The sequence below is a fragment of the Eurosta solidaginis genome, unplaced genomic scaffold (assembly GCF_040869045.1).
Source record: "Eurosta solidaginis isolate ZX-2024a unplaced genomic scaffold, ASM4086904v1 ctg00001082.1, whole genome shotgun sequence".
NCBI lineage: Eukaryota > Metazoa > Arthropoda > Insecta > Diptera > Tephritidae > Eurosta > Eurosta solidaginis.
Window position 1 is genome coordinate 17,162 of NW_027136920.1, and position 17,681 is coordinate 34,842.

At 37.7% G+C, this 17,681-nt stretch overlaps 1 protein-coding gene and 1 long non-coding RNA gene across 3 annotated transcripts in view; one reads left to right on the top strand and one right to left on the bottom strand.

The window, feature by feature from the left end:
* The first annotated feature begins 535 nt into the window (after positions 1 to 535).
* LOC137235802 (uncharacterized) lies at positions 536 to 4,175 on the top strand. The gene is made up of 3 exons (XR_010948049.1): positions 536 to 672; positions 741 to 808; positions 940 to 4,175. It is a non-coding gene; the product is annotated as an uncharacterized lncRNA (long non-coding RNA).
* Positions 4,176 to 5,570: 1,395 nt separating this feature from the next.
* Positions 5,571 to 17,681, bottom strand: part of LOC137235799 (axin-like) — a 647,628-nt gene continuing 635,517 nt past the window's right edge. For both annotated transcript variants that reach the window (XM_067758632.1, XM_067758630.1), the window contains one exon: positions 5,571 to 5,724. In XM_067758632.1, coding sequence (XP_067614733.1) covers positions 5,586 to 5,724 — 139 coding nt within the window. In that variant the 3' untranslated portion in view covers positions 5,571 to 5,585. The remainder of the gene's footprint in view (positions 5,725 to 17,681) is intronic.

The following is a 17,681-nucleotide window of genomic DNA, read 5'->3' on the forward strand; positions in this document are numbered from 1 at the left end:
GATGCGACACGTAGCGGAATTGTTGAATGATCTTGAGGGGTGGTAAAAATTTCAGGTCAAGATAAATATAGACCTGGTTTCATTCCTTCGGTCAGACTCATCCCAGACTGGCCTGAAAATAATGAACTGATCCCATTGCTAAGACCAGACTGGTCCAAAAGTACTGAGTTTTTAGGGTGAGACATGCTGCCAGTTTTCCATACAAAATGTGATCCAGAACCGCCATATACATACTACTAATTTACGAGCAGTAAAATTAAATTTACGTGAGAGTGCTGACTTAGTGGTCGAAGAAGTGAATATTTTTTTGGGATAAAGCTCGAATCCTCACTAGAACCAAGCAAAACTCCATAACAAAACTTGAAGATTTATATAATGCATGGAGGAAAGTGAATAAAAATTCTAAAATTAAATCGGAAACGCAAAGAGAAAGAGAAGAGGTGTGGACGTCGAAATCAGATGACTTATTTGATATAGCAAGTGCAAATGCACTGGACCTTATTAAAAATTCAGAGGACAAATTATTTTTGGAGAATGAAAGAAAGAAAGGCAGACCAGGGTTTATGTATGGAATCGATTACAAAACAGCAGTAAGTGAAGAACGAATGGAGGAACGTAAACAAAATCATTTAAAACGGAAATAACAGAGTGATGGTCCATTAGCTGCTTCTAGTAAGAAAAATTTGTATATTATTTTTAATATAGTATAACATATATGTATTTGTACTGTCTTTATTCAGATGAAACAGCTGAACTCTCTTCCTGCAGTTCGGAGAGCGATATCAGAGAAATCGCTGCTAGCTATGAGGTAAGTTCAAGGTTATAAATTATAAATAAAACGTGAGAATGAAACTATATAAAACGTGGATGAGAAATAATTGAAACACACAGGGTTACATTACAAAACTATAACCAGAACACTTAATTCCTTTTTAACAGCTCTTGAGAGCAGAAGCTGTAATGCCAACGCCAGCCAAAAAAATTAGAGGATTTAAATATAATGACTCCAAAACTTGCAGACGCTTTAGATGTTTGCAAGGTCAGTGATCGAAAAGCCGTGTATTTAATTATATCTGTAGTAGAAGCAGTCGGTCTTAAGGTACAACAATATATTATAAATAAAACGTCTACACATAATGCTACGGAAAAAATACGAGCAGAACAGTTCAAAAATATAAAAGAACGTTTCAACAAGAACGAACTTGGTGCAATTTGTTTGCACTAGGACGGAAAGCTGTTACCAGCTCTTACTGGGAATGAAAAAGTTTACATACTTCCAATCATAATTCCATGCGGACGTACGGAGCAACTACTTGAAGTGCCCGCACTTAAAAGTGGAACTGGCAGAGAGCAGGCGTCTGCTGTTTGTAAAGCTCTATTTGAATGGGGACTTCAAGATCATATAAAATCCTTAGTGTTCGACACAACTGCCGTAAATACGGGCCGTTTTAATGGAACCTGTACGACTATTGAACACAGTCTTCAAAAGCAGCTTCTTTGGCTACCTTGCCGTCATCACATTTTGGAAGTCGTATTAAAAAGTGCCTTTGAAGTTAAGATGAGCAGAACCGAAAGCCCAAATGTAAAAATATTTGAGCAATTTAAAAATACATGGGGATATATTAACCAAAATAATGTGGTATTATGCATGATACATATCTATGTCAATATGTTTGCACTATTATTCATCATATTCTAATACTCTAATATGCCAACGTACTGTCTATGCAGACCACCCATATTGTATGCACATTACAATGTTGACCTAAATACATTTCATTTACCCCTACACAGCGGGAGTTCAACATCACTCACTAATGCCGACGGCAAGACCCGTATCTAGTTATTAATAGCGTGACCAAGTGTCAATGACAACTCGTCAATACGCCTGCCAAAATATTCACAATGACAAATTGTAAAAATAGATCGAACTAATATGCTGACTCAGTATGTAAATGTTAAGAATGCCATTTATTAGTGGCGGTGTAAATATGTATGTGTAGACTAGATAAATTTGTATCAAAGGGAAGACAATTTTCAAATAAAGAACAAATGCTTTTTAACGCTAACGATCAGCGCGTAAACAATACTTTCTTTTAGTAAACAGTTATTACATGGCGATCCTGCCAAACTAGATTAAAATTGGCAAAACTGCTAAAAAATCTAGTTGGAGGAAGATCCTGACAGCCTGATCTTCAATTAGCTGAAAATTTGCTCATAAGCTGAACAGAGATCCTCCCATCTCAACAAACAGTTCGCTAACTGCCAAGAATTTTAAAAGACAGGACCAAAGGTCCTGCAAAACTAAAAACAAAAATTAAGTAATCCTGAACCGAACAGGATACAAAGGAAGGCGACATTTTGCGCTACAAAGAGGATTCCCAGAAAATATTCAACACCAGTTATGAGAATTTGAGCGAATTAAAATCGAAAATATTACATTATCAGTTATGAGGATTAAGCAAATTAAAATCGAAGTTAACGGCAAATAAAGTTAAACACCATTCTGATCGGCAATAAGGATGACTGACCAAATAAACGCATAAGCGAGGTGGAATAAACAACATTCTGATCGGCAATAAGGATGACTGACCAAATAAAAGCATAAAGAGAGGTGGAATAAGAATAACTGAGCAAATAAAAGCAAGCGAGGTGGAATAAAGAAATCATCATCAACAGCAAAAATCAGCAAAATTAGGGAATTTTTTTTTCTCCTTCTTCTCTTTCGTCCTTAATAGAAAAACCTTGAAAAAAAGTATACAAATAAAAATTCTCAAACAGATTAAAAAAAGAAGAAACATTTTTTAAAAAGGGTTGCAGCTATTTCCTTACTATGCAAGAGATTACAACTGAGGAAGATTTTCATAAAATTAAAAAAAAAAATGCGAAGACACAATTAGGGAATTTATAAAAATCTCAGAAGAAGTTGTGAAAAATAAAATAGCTAAGCAAGGTCAGACACCAATTACGATAGACTAGTATCGGCGACGGAACAAGCTTTACAAGAAGGAGGAAATTCCTATAATACCTTCCCCGACAATAAAAAGAAGAAGAAAACGGGGAGGTAAACAATTTAAAAAGAAGAAGGAAATAGCTGAAACTTTTAAACTATTAAATATTACAATCAATAAGGAAGATAGACTAAAATTAAAAGAAAAAATTAGATACTTAAGAAATAAAAAATAAATAGAGAAAATTCTCATTAGAAATGAAAATAAAATTTTTTCAGTAAATTGGAATGCTCGAGTCGTCCTCATAAAAACCTTTTAAATTTTTTTTCTCACTGATGTTGCCCCAAGATAGAAATGAACAAATGGGAACAAATCTATGAGGCGTTATCTGAAGAAAAAATTAAAGCAGAAACAGCATACAAATTCATAAATAAAAACACCACGATAAAACCAGAAACTATAGTAAAACATTTAAACACGATCGTAGAAGCCCTAAATAATATAGGACAGGTAAACAATACGGTAAATAATATACTCACTAAAGAACACCAAACAGAAGCCTACCAATTCTTTTCCTGCGTACGTGACAAATTAGTACCCTCTTTAGCCAGATATAACATAGAAATAACTATACCAACTACAATAGAGGAAAAACTCCAGGTTGATTTTAGCTCAGTTCTAACCGAACTTTCCCGAAACCGCACCCCATCACCAGCATTGAGTCACACTTCATCAGTGGAAGAAAATAAACCACTAGATCTCCCACTCATTAATATCACAATGACACAAACCGTAGTAGAATTCACCAAAACCGCCTCATCAATGCTACCAGAGTTTGATGGCAAGCCTGAAAATTTGCATAGTTTCTTAGATGCCCTTGATATCCTCGACCAAATCAAGGATAATCATGAAGCCATAGCTATAGCCATGATAAAGACCAAGCTAAAAGGCACGGCAAGAAATTTTATTAGCAACGACACTACAATTGCACAAATAAAATTAAAATTGAGAACCGCAATGAAAGGCGAAACAGTGGAGGTTTTAACTGCAAAAGTCCTGAATATCCAACAGCGCAGTAAAACAGCAAACCAATACACTGCGGAGATAGAAAAGATAACTAGGTCATTGGAGGGAGCATATAACTCGTATGGCTTAAACCCAGACTTGGCAACCAGATATGCAGCAGTCAAAGCGATGTGTAAGAACTGCTCCAATGAGAAAGTGAAAATGATCATGCAGGCGGGAACGTTCACAACAATGAACGATGCAATTTCAAACAGCTGCACGGAAATCACAATCAGCTCGAACACAATTTTAAATATACGGTAACAAAAGCAATATCAAAGTTATTTCCGTGGAGGTTATCGAAATAACAACTACGGAAGTTATAGAGGTGGAATATTACCACCACAACCAAGGTAAAACAATAACAATACCACAAATACCACAAAACCAAATAATAATACCCAAAGGGTTGCAACCCAAATTGGAAATAGGAATTATAGCCAGACACGCAACGTACGCAATTGTACGCACCAGGAAAACCAGTCGACTCCACTTCAAGAGCAATAAGCAGAAAAATATGTGTACTAAACCTAAACTTGAATAGCTACATATTCACTAAAACGACTCGAAGTAACTCAGTGTCAAACCTCCTAGTAGATTCAGGAGCAGATATTTCAATCATAAAAAAGAATCAAATATAGAATCATACAAAAATAAATACAACACAAATAATAGATTTAAAGGGCATAGGTCACGGCATCACCAGCACAATAGGCACAGTCAAGGCGGAATTAAAAGGTGATAACCTTCTAATTTATCATAAATTGCACGTCGCAGAAGACGACTTCCCAATACCATGCGATGAAATCATAGGTTTAGACTTTATTAAAAAAATAAGTGTGTGCGGTGCACACCCAGGGGAAGTTTACTTCTTTAATTTAGCATTTCGCCGTCTATCACGAGCCCCGTTGTTATCTTTCGGCATATCGGTCCCTAAACGTAACCAACAAAATTATGAAAATTCATTTGTTTACAGATATCGGTAATTCTATTTCTAACAAAATATCACAATCGTAATAAATTCTATTACAAAGACAAATCAAATGCAATTATGATGTAAGTGACGTTTCGCATTAAATGATTAAAAAACATATATTAAAGATAAAAAAAGAAATTATATGAAAAAAAAGAAATTATATAAAAAAAACTAATTATATAAAAAAAACTAATTATAAAAATTAGCCAACCTCGAACACGCGACCTTTGCGTGCTCATTCGCACGCTTACCACTGCGCCATATTGTCGTTTTAATTTTCATGTCAAATTCCGTACTTAAGATTGTCTATGGTGCTTTTGCTATATGAGTGTGGTGTGTTCGTAAAATTCCACACACACATATACATACAAAGCATCCTAGCTGCTATATGAGATTGGTGATGTTGAATTATAAACTCTGAAATAAAGGAATGGTGATTTTATACTCTAAAAACTCTGAAATAAATGAATGGTGATTTTATACTCTGAAAATCTGTTTGTTGACAAATATCGGTAATTCTGAAGTGTGACCTTCTTTAAATTAAACTAAGGAATATTTTTAGACTTTTAATTTTATTATTATTAATCAAATTTCTACAAAAGATACAAGTGGCTTATGATAACTAAAATATGAAACATATGTCTTAGTTTCGATTTGATCAATGTTCCTTTGAAACACGGCGTCAATTGCTGTTTTTGATCGCGTTGTAGATTCAGTGCGACTGCTGCAAAGCTTTAAATTAAATTTGGTGGCGAGAAATTCAATTAATGAGATCGATGTATACGAGGCAAAATTTACATTGAAATCTCCACTTAAAATCATCGGCATTTTGTGGTATATTTTATTAAACCCTCGTGGATGAATTCAATAATTTTAGTTATTGCTTTATTGGAAAAATATAAATTGCTACAATTACAATTGTTTTGTTGCTACCCAATGTACTCTCACAAGCACATATTTCTCCCACCTTAGAAATCTGAACGGACATTGATTCCAATTGTTATGCGTTGAGTGTTGTTTGTGGAGTAACAACACTACCCCCGTCATGTGTGTTATGGTAGATTGTAACCCCACCAGCTCTTGTATATGGTATTTTAAATTGGATTACTTTATCGAAATTGGGAATGTCTAAAAACGTATCATTATCAATCCACGTCTCGGAAAGAATTAGAAAATCCGACGATGATGCTATTCTGTCTAGTTAAATATCTTGTAATGGGCTCGTAAGCTTTGGCAATTAAAAGTGAATAATGACAATCCATTTCTCGCATTTATAAAATCATATAATACATTTTAAATTGTTTCAAGTCGATTCAAGTTAAGCCTTTCAAATTCAGCTCGCAACTCAATTGTGGATACTGTTGGTCTCCGGCCGTGATAAAATGTTCTATCATTTTTTGTGAGACAAGATGAAGCCCTTGGATCGATATTACTCGTGATAATGCGACGTATAGTAGCTGTTGAGCATGTGATTTATCATACTGGTAGACGATCTCACCAAATGTACCGCCTTGTGACTTATGAACCGTTATCGCACACGCAGAGACCAGAGGAAAATGGTTTCGCTTTACAAGAACTGTTTATTGCGTGCTAATGGTATAGAGGAAGTTCTTCGGTCTATTGGCACTGCCAGTTGTGAAATATTGTACTTATGTATTAACGCCGCTGCTTTTCTTCTGATTTTTTCACCAGTTTTAGCAGAATCAGCGAAATGCAGCCATAAACGACCAATCTCCCCATTGTCATTATCTAATATATAAAATTTTTCTGTCACGGTTTTAGAGGCTGAACTCCTCCGAAACGGCTGAACCGATTCTCATGAAATTTTGTGAGCATATTGGGTAGGTCTGAGAATCGGCCAAAGTCTACCTTTTTTTTCGCTACGTGTCTAGGGTCTTGAGATCAAAATGTGGACCCGGGTAGAATGTGTTTATACAATATGGATATCAAACGAAAGCTGCTGGCGAGTGCTACAGTACAGGATAATTTTCATAACCCTGGGTGACTAGGGTCTCGAGATATAGGCCAAAACGTGGACCCGGATACCCCTAGAATGTGTTTATACAATATGGATGTCAAATGAAAGCTGTTGATGAGTGCTATAGTACAAGATAATTTTCATACAACTGAGAGGCTAGGGTCTCGAGATATAGCCCAAAACTTGGACCCGGGTACCCCTAGAATGTGTTTATACATAATGTATATCAAATGAAAGCTGTTGATGAGTGCTATAGTACAGGATAATTTTTATACAACTGGGAGGCTAGGGTCTCGAGATATAGCCCAAAACGTGGACCTGGGTACCACTAGAATGTGTTATACAATATGGATATCAAATGAAACCTGTTTATGAGTGCTATAGTACAGGATAATTTTCATACAACTGGGAGGCTAGGGTCTCGAGATATAGCCCAAAACGTGGACCCGGGTACCCCTAGAATGTGTTTATACAATATGGATATCAAATGAAAGTTGTTGATGAGTGCTATAGTACAGGATAATTTTCATACAACTGGGAGGCTAGGGTCTTGAGATATAGGCCAAAACGTGGACCCGGGTACCCCTAGAATGTGTTTGCACAATATGGATATCAAATGAAAGCTGTTGCTGAGAGCTCTAAAGTTCATTGTGATATTCGATTTAGTCGCATCAACCTGGCGGCCACCGTGGTGTGATTGTAGCGTGCTCCGCCTACCACACCGTATGCCCTGGGTTCACACCCCGGCAAAGCAACATCAAAATTTTAGAAATAAAGTTTTTCAAATAGAAGAAAATTTTTCTAAGCGGGGTCGCCCCTCGGCAGTGTTTGGCAAGCGCGGGTGTATTTCTGCCATGAAAAGCTCTCAGTGAAAACTCATCTGCCTTGCAGATGCCGTTCGGAGTCGGCATAAAACATGTAGGTCCCGTCCGGCCAATTTGTATGGAAAATCAGGAGGAGCACGACGCAAATTGGGAGAGAAGCTCGGCCTTAGATCTCTTCGGAGGTTATAGCGCCTTACATTTATTTTTTTAACCTGGCAAAACTGATAAATATGCATGCGAAGTCGAAATAAAGACAAGAATTAATAATACCCACATACCTATTTACATACGTCCTATTCGATTTGCCTGAAATTTGTAATGGACGTTGTGGCAGCGCGCTGCCCTCAAGTGGCCCAATGAAACCAGGCTAATCCTGTTCACGCGATCGATTTATATATATATATAACTTTTTTTTTTTTATTTTTATTTTGCCGAGTCTTTGATGGGCAGCGGTTTGTCAAGCGCCACGATCTGAGACTGCTCAGCTACAGAAGAAATTTCATCAGCCAAGCGTAATACTTAAAGAGAACAGAAGCAAACGTATTATACATTAATTTAGAGAGGTGAGAACAATCTTTTTTATAGAAAAAAGGGAGTCCGAGCTATCAAATGTGTTTGAGTGAGAGTTATAATCTTGGCATAAACGCCGAAAAGGTTCATTTTGTTCGAAATTCGTTCTACATTGTTTCAGCAGAAGAGGTTTGAAGTGTCTCGATGTCCGAGAGGGAACGCAAAAGTTCACTTCATTCAGAAGGAATGGGCTCGAAATTGATCAATTTATAAGTTTTGTCATAAATATTACACCAAGCATTTCCCTTCGACTAGCAAGAGTTGGAAGATTGATAAGCTTTAATCGATTAGTATAAGGTGGAAGATTAGTTAAAGAGTCCCATTGGAAATTTCTTAAGGCAAATAGTAAAAATTGTTTTTGTATTGATTCGAGACTGTCTGCATGGACTTGATAACGCGGATTCCAAATTATCGAGCCGTATTCTAATATTGGCCTAACTAATGTTGTAAAAAGTGTTTTAGTTATGTAAGGGTCGTTAAATTCTTTTGACCACCGTTTAACAAATGCAAAAACACCTTTGCCTTTATTCACTGTAGCATTAATATGAAGATTGAAACTAAGTTTGGAATCCATCATGACTCCCAAGTCAATAAAATTATTTACAGTTTCTAGACTATAGTTGTTAATAGTATATGAAGCTGGTGGCGAAACTCTCCGAGAAAAACACATGAATTTACATTTTTTGAGATTGAGCGGCATATAATTTACATTGCACCAGGTAACCAATTGATTTAAATCCATTTGAAGCAAGGAATGTTCCTCAACCGAGGCACATGATTTGAAAAGTTTTACATCGTCTGCGTACATCAAGATTTTTGAGTATTTAATTGTACCAGATATATCGTTTATGAACAACAAGAACAGAATCGGACCAAGATGGCTGCCCTGAGGAACACCAGAAGAAACATTGATGACCCCAGAAAGTGTATTTTTAAAGATTTCTTTTTGCGTACGATAACCAAGATACGAAGAAATCCAACATATAAGACGGGGTTGAAAACCGAGTTGACTGAGCTTATGAATAAGTAATGGGTGTGATACTTTGTTGAAAGCTTTACTGAAATCGGTGTAAATTACATCAGTGTGAAGACCATTTCTAAATCCATTAGAAACGTGGGTGGTAAATTCTAGTAAATTGGTGATAGGTGATTTGCCCTTACAGAACCCATGCTGCGAGCTTGCAATTATGGGGGAAATAGAGAATGTTAGGTGGTAGGTAACAATAGCCTCAAATAACTTTGGGATAGCGGATAACTTTGCTATGCCCCGGTAGTTTTCTATTGAAGACCTGCTTCCATTTTTATGAAGCGGAATAAGAAAAGATTCCTTCCATATTGTTGGGAAAACGCCATAAATTAAAGATAAATTAAATAAATCTGTTAGCGGCTGATAGATGTTTGCAGCACATTTTTTAAGAAAGTGTGTCGGGATCCTGTCGGGGCCGTATGAATATGATACTTTTAAAGTTTTTAAATAAGATAATACATCTTCTGAAGATATAGATGGAGCTCTGATTGAATAACATGAATCAATATGGTATGGGTATTCATTAGGTGAAACGTTGGTCTCAATAGAGTAATTTGATTTGAAAAATTCCGCAAAGAAGTCGGCGATCTCTTGATCATCGCTGGAAATATTATCTTGGAATTTCATGGATGATGGAAACCCTTTCACCCTGCTTTTAGAGTTTACGAATCCGTAAAATGCCTTCGGGTTGCAAGTTATATTTCTTTTCATTTTACAAAGATAAGCTTTGTAACACTTTTTGTTCAATTGAAAATACTTGCAGCGTAGAATCGAGTACTGTAAGTAATGGTTATGTAAACCCGTCTTTTTGAACAACTTGAAAGATCGAGACTTTTTATTCTTTAAAATTTTCAGCTCTTTAGTGAACCATACTTGGCTTGTATCAGAATGTACACAAATCCGCTTAGGTACGTATTTTTCAAAAAGACAGTAAATGGTATTGTAAAAGTGAGAAACGCTTTGCTCCACATCAGCATTAAATATTGGCCACACTATTCGAGATAGATCACGATTTAATTTTTTAAAATTGGCCTTCGCAAAGTCGAAGCGATAACTGGAGTTGTATCGTTTATTTCCGCTGTTACAAGCATAATTTACAACTTCGTAAACTATTTTGAGGGAAGGGTGGTAAGCATCTTCAGGTTCAATAATGGGTTCGCATCGACTAATGGAATATTTAGATTCATCATCCACAAAGGCTAAATCTAACACTCTTCCGAATTTATTCGATTGGATGTTGATTTGTTGAAGGCACAGCTCAGACATTCCGTCTAGAAATTCATTGTTGGAAGACTTTGACGAAACTGGTACGATATTAAAGTCAGAGATGCACCATGATATGTGTGGCATATTGAAGTCACCCAAGACAATAATGGAATCGGAAGGCTTTAGCATCGAATTAACAGTTCTTAGCTAGGAAATGTGATGCATATAAACGGACAGTTCAGAAGAGTGCGGGATATAACAGATGGCCAAATAAATGTGGATATTTGCTAGTTGGGTGCGTATGCACAAGAACTCAGTTGTATCGGTGGCGGTTACGCAAATCTCTTCAGATGGTATTGAAGAGTGTACAGCAAGCAGAACCCCACCTCCAACCCTGTTCAGGCGGTCATTTCGATATGTCTGGTAGTCATTACAGAGGATCTCTGAGTTAAAAACATGAGGTTTCAGCCAGGTTTCGGTTAAAGCAATTATATCGTAGCTTGAGTTAAATGATTTTAAAAACAGTTCTGTTAACTTGGTGTTTAAGCCTCTAACATTTTGGTAAAGTATATCTAAAGCAGATTTTTCGTTCAGTTTTTTGACTCAGTGTTATTAACAGGGATCTTTGCTAAGTTTGGAATACTCTTATTCCGCCTATATTCAAATTCCCGCACAAGTGCCCCAGAGGGCCAAAAATCGTTACTCAAGATAGTGTCAAAATGGTCAATCGGTACATCTAATCTAAAGGAAGATACGTTTCTTTCATAACTAAAATTAAATTTCCGAATTGTTACGTCATGGGTTTTCCTTTTTGAGAAGATATACGATTTCAGATCATCCTCAGTAGTATCCCTCTCGAATCTTGACACGAATATCGATTTTTTAGGAGGGACTACAACCAACTTCCTAGTTCCAGGCTCAGTCGCCTGAGAACGGTTTGCAGGTTCAGTATTTTTTCTAGCTGCTAGTTTTGTTGGAGGTGCCTTTGATGTTGAAGGCTCTACTGTAAGAGGACTTTGAGATGCTAAGTTTATTAATTCTATCGTGCTAGGTGTAGGAACGATTGGGTTCTGGAAGTTTTGAACGGGGTCTAGGGTCAATACGCCAGCCGAGACATCAGTTCGTTTTCGTTTGCTGTCACGACTGTCGCTGTTAGCATTAGCAGCTGAATCGCTAATACATTTGAAAGTGTTAAACAAGTTTTCATAATACTTGAATTTATCCCCTAATGTAGAAAGTTCCTTACCGATTTCGGAGAATGCGTTTCGGGTATGTTTGAAAAGCTTAAAAAGATCCACTTCCGTGGATCTGCATTTCAAGCACGACCAACGCACACCCTTGTTATCGTTGATCGCATCACACACCCTTGCTGTCAAACTAGCGCACTTCATATGAGCAAGCTCATCACAAAGCCAGCACGACACGAAACGCTCGGTATCACCTTTCAATTGGCAGTTAACAAAATTGCAAGACATTATAAGTTAAATTAAAATTGATTAAACAGACGGAGGCAGTGAAAATAGTTTGGAGATCACAGTAAGAAAATCACTGTTTGAGCAGTTTGAAGATCACTGTATGAGCAGTTTAAGATCGCTATGAACTGACGCTTAACAACACACAATGCAAACCGCTGTGGCAGTGAAAAGAAAATGAAGTAAATGTGCACGAGCAAATAACAATTGAAAACTGAAAATATAGAAATGCCAATCAAATGCAACAACAAATATGCAAAGTGACTCGGCAAATATGTATGTATGTATGGATATACACACTTTATCAATTATTTTTAAGATACAATTTATTTAGTAAAGAAAAGCAGAACTTTAAAATTGCCAATGCAGTACACAACGTATTTACACTTATTTTTAGCACAATAATTATTTAAACAAACAAATTTATTGATTTAAGGCAAAATAAGGCACAGTAGAAATCAAAACACAACTTCACAGCTTGACGTTCGCACTTTGTGCACAGGTGATAGCTGACGTACATAGTACATATGTAAATTAAATTAGCTTTTAAACTCTCTGGCACCGGAGTGTGGTTTTAAACTCTCAAATAAAAGAATGGTGATTTTATAATTAGCTTTTAAACTCTCTGGCACCGGAGTGTGGTTTTAAACTCTCAAATAAAAGAATGGTGATTTTATACTTAAAAAAAAAAAAATTAGAAACAGTCGACAGCGTCGAACCCGCGACCTTTGCGTGCTCATTCGCACGCTTACCACATGGGCCATATTGACGCTTTCATTTTCATGGCAACTGCCGTACTTAAGATTGTCTATGGTGCTGTTGCTATATGAGTGTGGTGTGGTTGTTGTCTTCCAATTTCATTACAGTTTCTCTCAAATGCATGCCGCTATAGAAGTAAACTTCAAAAATATAATTGCATTCTAGATTATGGCAAAACTAATCCTAAGACCATATGATTTTCCCCAAACAATGCACCTAACAAATTGTCTGTCCGTCAATACAATTACAATCCCTTTTAGATCTGAAGTCATTAGACAAGTGACAGTAAACACTGATAGTAAAAGCATCTTCATACCCCATCAACAATTATCTGAAGGCATTTTTATAGCAAACAAACTCACAAATAAAGACCAAACTTTCGTCAGAATTATTAACACAACAAATAAAAACACAACTATTCAAAACTAAAAAATTAATACGGAAAATTTAGACGACTACACACTAATTGAAACAAGCACACAAAATAAAAATAATGATACAGAAAAATTAAAAAGGTTAACCAAAAACTTTTCAAAATTTGTCAATTCTCAATTAACATCATTATGAACAGAATTCCTTGACATATTTGCACTAGAGACAGAACCAATTTCCTCGAATAATTTTTACAAACAAAAACTACACATGAAAGACGACACACCAGTTTACATAAAAAAAATATAGATTTCCCGAGACACAAAAAGGGGAAATAAGCAAACAAGCTAATAAGTTGATCGAAGATGACATTACAGAACCCTCAATATCAGAGTACAATAGTCCAATTTTACTGGTACCTAAAAAATCGCTACCAGGCAACACAGAAGAAAGATGGAGATTGGTAGTTGACTACAGACAAGTAAACAAAAAAATGTAGGTATCAAGTGTTTTGATTAAAATATAAAATTACATTATATTGTTACGAATATTAGCAAAACTAAGGAGTGCTGCCAGCTCTAAGCCGATCTAAGCAGTGACGTGAATGCACATCAATAATTCAATCATTATGTATCTACATAAACGAATCAATAATTGCGTCTACACATATGTACACATTTCGACGAGCAACATTTACATACAAGGCAGCGAGAGATGAGATGTCACACACCGATGAATTTACTTATACGCTTATGTGTGTGCGGGAGACTGTAAACTACAAACACATGCATATACCTTATCTGAGTTGTCACAAGAGAGAGCAATAATTTGTGCACGTAGTTGTGGCTGGCGATTTTGTAGCCGAAACAACTAGTAACTTCTGGAAATCGAAGAGCCTAGAAGTATGCAGCGTAAACTATAAAAGCGATGCAGGCGAGTAAGAAGTAATTCAGTTTGATTTGAGTTGTCAAGCAGTTGCGATTAAGACGATATCTAGCAAGCAATAGCAGTATTATTTTGAATAGTATAGTTTCATTGAGCTATCAATCAGTGTGGTTATTAAGCAAGCTATTCGTTGCACAGTTGAGTGTATTGTGAAGTACTTTAATAAAGGCCATTTTGCATTATTACAAATTGGAGTTATTTATTCAACAGTTTAGTGATTCGAACTTAGCAGAGGATTGCAAATAAGAGGATTTGCAAGTAAAAATTCGTTACAATTGGTGTCAGAAGAGGAATTGTTGAATAAATTCTAGAGGACAACGAGGACATGGCAAAGTTAAGTGAATTGAAGATCCCGCAACTGACGAAGGAGTTGGAGAGCCGTGGATTGAATACAAGCGGCGTTAAACTCGAACTTCAGGCACGGCTACGAGAAGCAATGGAAGCAGAAGGAATTGATGTGGAAGAGCATGTCTTTCATCTTGATGGCGAGGAGACAACAAAAATTGAAGAGAAGAACGAAACATCGCAGACGGTTACCAGTACAGACTTGAACATGATTTTAGCTGCAATATCTGCTCAAACATCGACAGTGTCATCTCAACTGGCAGAACAGAAGACATATATGGCATCACAACTAGAATCGCAGGAGACACGCATAACATCCAAGATTGAAGCACAAGAAACGCGTATGGCAGAAATGTCGACACAGATTACATCAAAAATGGAGACACAACTGAAAGCACAAGAGGCACGCATAACAGTACAACTCGAAGCACAAGAGGCGCGTATATCATCAAAACTCGAAGCACGTATGGACGAGAAAATAACGCAGTTTGAGGAAAAAATCGAAGCCGAGGTAGATGCTTTGAGAGGTCGTATACAAGAGTTGCAATTAAACCGCCCAGCTGTTTCAGCAAGCAATACAAAGGTAAAAACACCATCCTTTGACGGTTCTGTTCCTTTCCAGGTCTTTAAGCTACAGTTTGAGAAGACCGCAGCAGTGAACAACTGGAATTCGGAAGATAAAATTGCTGCACTATTCGTGGCATTGAAGGGGCCAGCAGCGGAAATTCTACAGACGATTCCCGAAGGAGAGCGGAACAATTATGAAGCATTGATGGCTGCTGTAGAACGACGTTATGGAAGCGAGCATAGGAAACAGATATTCCAAATTGAGTTGCAAAACCGATACCAAAAAGCAAATGAAACATTGCAGGAGTTTGCTTCAGATATTGAAAGATTGGCTCATCTTGCAAATGCGGACGCACCCGTGGAATACACTGAAAGGGTAAAAATCCAGAGTTTCATAAATGGCATACGGGACGTGGAAACGAAGCGAGCTACATACGCAAACCCAAAGCTGACATTTTCTGAAACGGTATCACATGCATTGACTCAGGAAACGGCCTCACTATTGAGTAAACCAGCATACAAAGCTCATCGTGTAGAAGTGGAAAGACCAGATTGGGTAGACACTATTTTGGAAGCACTGAAGGGATCACAACAGAAAAATGCCGGAGTTATTAAATGTTTCAAGTGCGGCAACCCAGGTCATATTGCACGACATTGCAGCAGCGGTCCCAATAGCTCCAACAATGTGGGTGGTCGTAAACGCAGAGCAGAAGGTGATGAGCAAATATCCAAGACCACTCAATCGTTAAACTAAATCGAGTCAGCCGCAAGGGGCGACAGCTGGCTCCCGCAATTGAATGCCCCATAATCTCTATCTCGCAGATTGGAAGAAGATCGAGCAACCTTACTGTTGGAGGACATGTGGACGGAAAGGAACGGTTATTGACTGTAGATACGGGTGCATCTCATTCCATCATTCGAGCGGATTTAGTCAACAAAAAGATAAGACCATTGCTTGGAGCAAGATTACGTACAGCCACGGGAGAGGACACCCAGGTAATTGGAGAAGTAGAATGTGAAGTCGCAATTGGGAACGTCATGGTAGTACACAATTTTATAGTGGCAGAAATTGTTGATGAAATCATAATTGGAGTGGACTTCTTAATCGACCAGGGCATCAAGATCGACATGCAAAGCAAGACGATGCGATATAAAAACATGGATGTACCACTTAATTTCGGCTACGAGAGAGGCTACAGCAGTAAACGAGTGCTGGTGGAAGAGAGTCAGCAAATACCACCAAAATCCGAAGCAGTCATCTGGGCAAAGGTTGATGGAGATTGTGGGACAAACAAATTGTGGGTTGTCGAAGCAGCAAACAAATCAGCACTAAACATACTTGTAGGAAAAACCCTGGCTATGACAAAACAAGATGGACGTATTCCGGTAAGAGTACTCAATGAGTTCAAGTCACCACTCAAACTGACTAAAGGAGCTATTTTGGGAAGATGCCAAGAGGCTGAAGTGGTTATTAACTGTGAACAGCTCCAGGAACACGTTTCAGCTAGTAATACTGATCTTTCAAATGACATCACGGCATGGATGCAGGGACTAGAGGAAGCATATCAGAATAAGGTAAAACAACTGCTCCTAAAGTACGCGAACATATTTGACCAGGATGATTCTAAACCAGGCCGCACCAACGTTGTGAAACATCAAATTGACACTGGAGATGCGAGACCGATCCGTCAAGCTCCACGTAGTGTTCCACTGGCGAAGCGGGAAGTTGTGAGTCAAATCATTCAAGAAATGAACGACAGCGGCGCCATCGAACCATCAGCTAGTCCATGGAGCTCACCGGTAGTACTTGTAAAAAAGAAGGATGGAAAAATGAGGTTTTGCGTGGACTACCGGAAGTTGAATGACGTAACGAAAAAGGATAGCTACCCATTGCCAAGAATTGACGACACTCTGGACTCGCTATCTGGTACGAAATGGTTTTCCACGCTGGACTTGAAAAGCGGCTACTGGCAAGTGGAGGTGAAGGAGGAAGATAAAGAGAAAACAGCCTTCAGTGTCGGTGATGGTCTTTGGCAATTTACAGTGATGCCTTTTGGACTTTGTAATGCACCAGCTACTTTTGAGAGACTCATGGACCAGGTACTGAAAGGACTACATTGGAAAACATGCTTGGTGTACCTGGACGACATCATCGTATTGGGCAAGAACTTTGATGAACATCTTAAGAACTTGGAGGAAGTTTTCCAGAGAATAGCTGGTGCTGGTCTGAAGTTAAGTCCCAAAAAGTGTGCGCTGTTTAAAAAGGAAGTCAATTATTTGGGTCACAAGGTAACGACAGAGGGCATCTGCACTGCGAAGGAAAAAATAGAGGCTGTACAGGATTGGCCAAGACCACAGAATCTACATGAATTGAGGAGTTTTCTTGGGCTGTGCACATATTACCGCCGATTTGTACCAAATTTTTCCAGCGTAGCCCATAGCCTCCATGAGCTTACAAGAAAAAACAAAGCTTTTGAATGGAAGAAGGAGCAAGAAGTGGCTTTCCAAACATTGAAGGAGCGTTTGTGCACTGCCCCAATGTTAGCATATCCGATTCCAGGAGCAACATTTATTCTAGATACAGATGCAAGTGGATATGCTATAGGAGGCGTTTTATCACAACT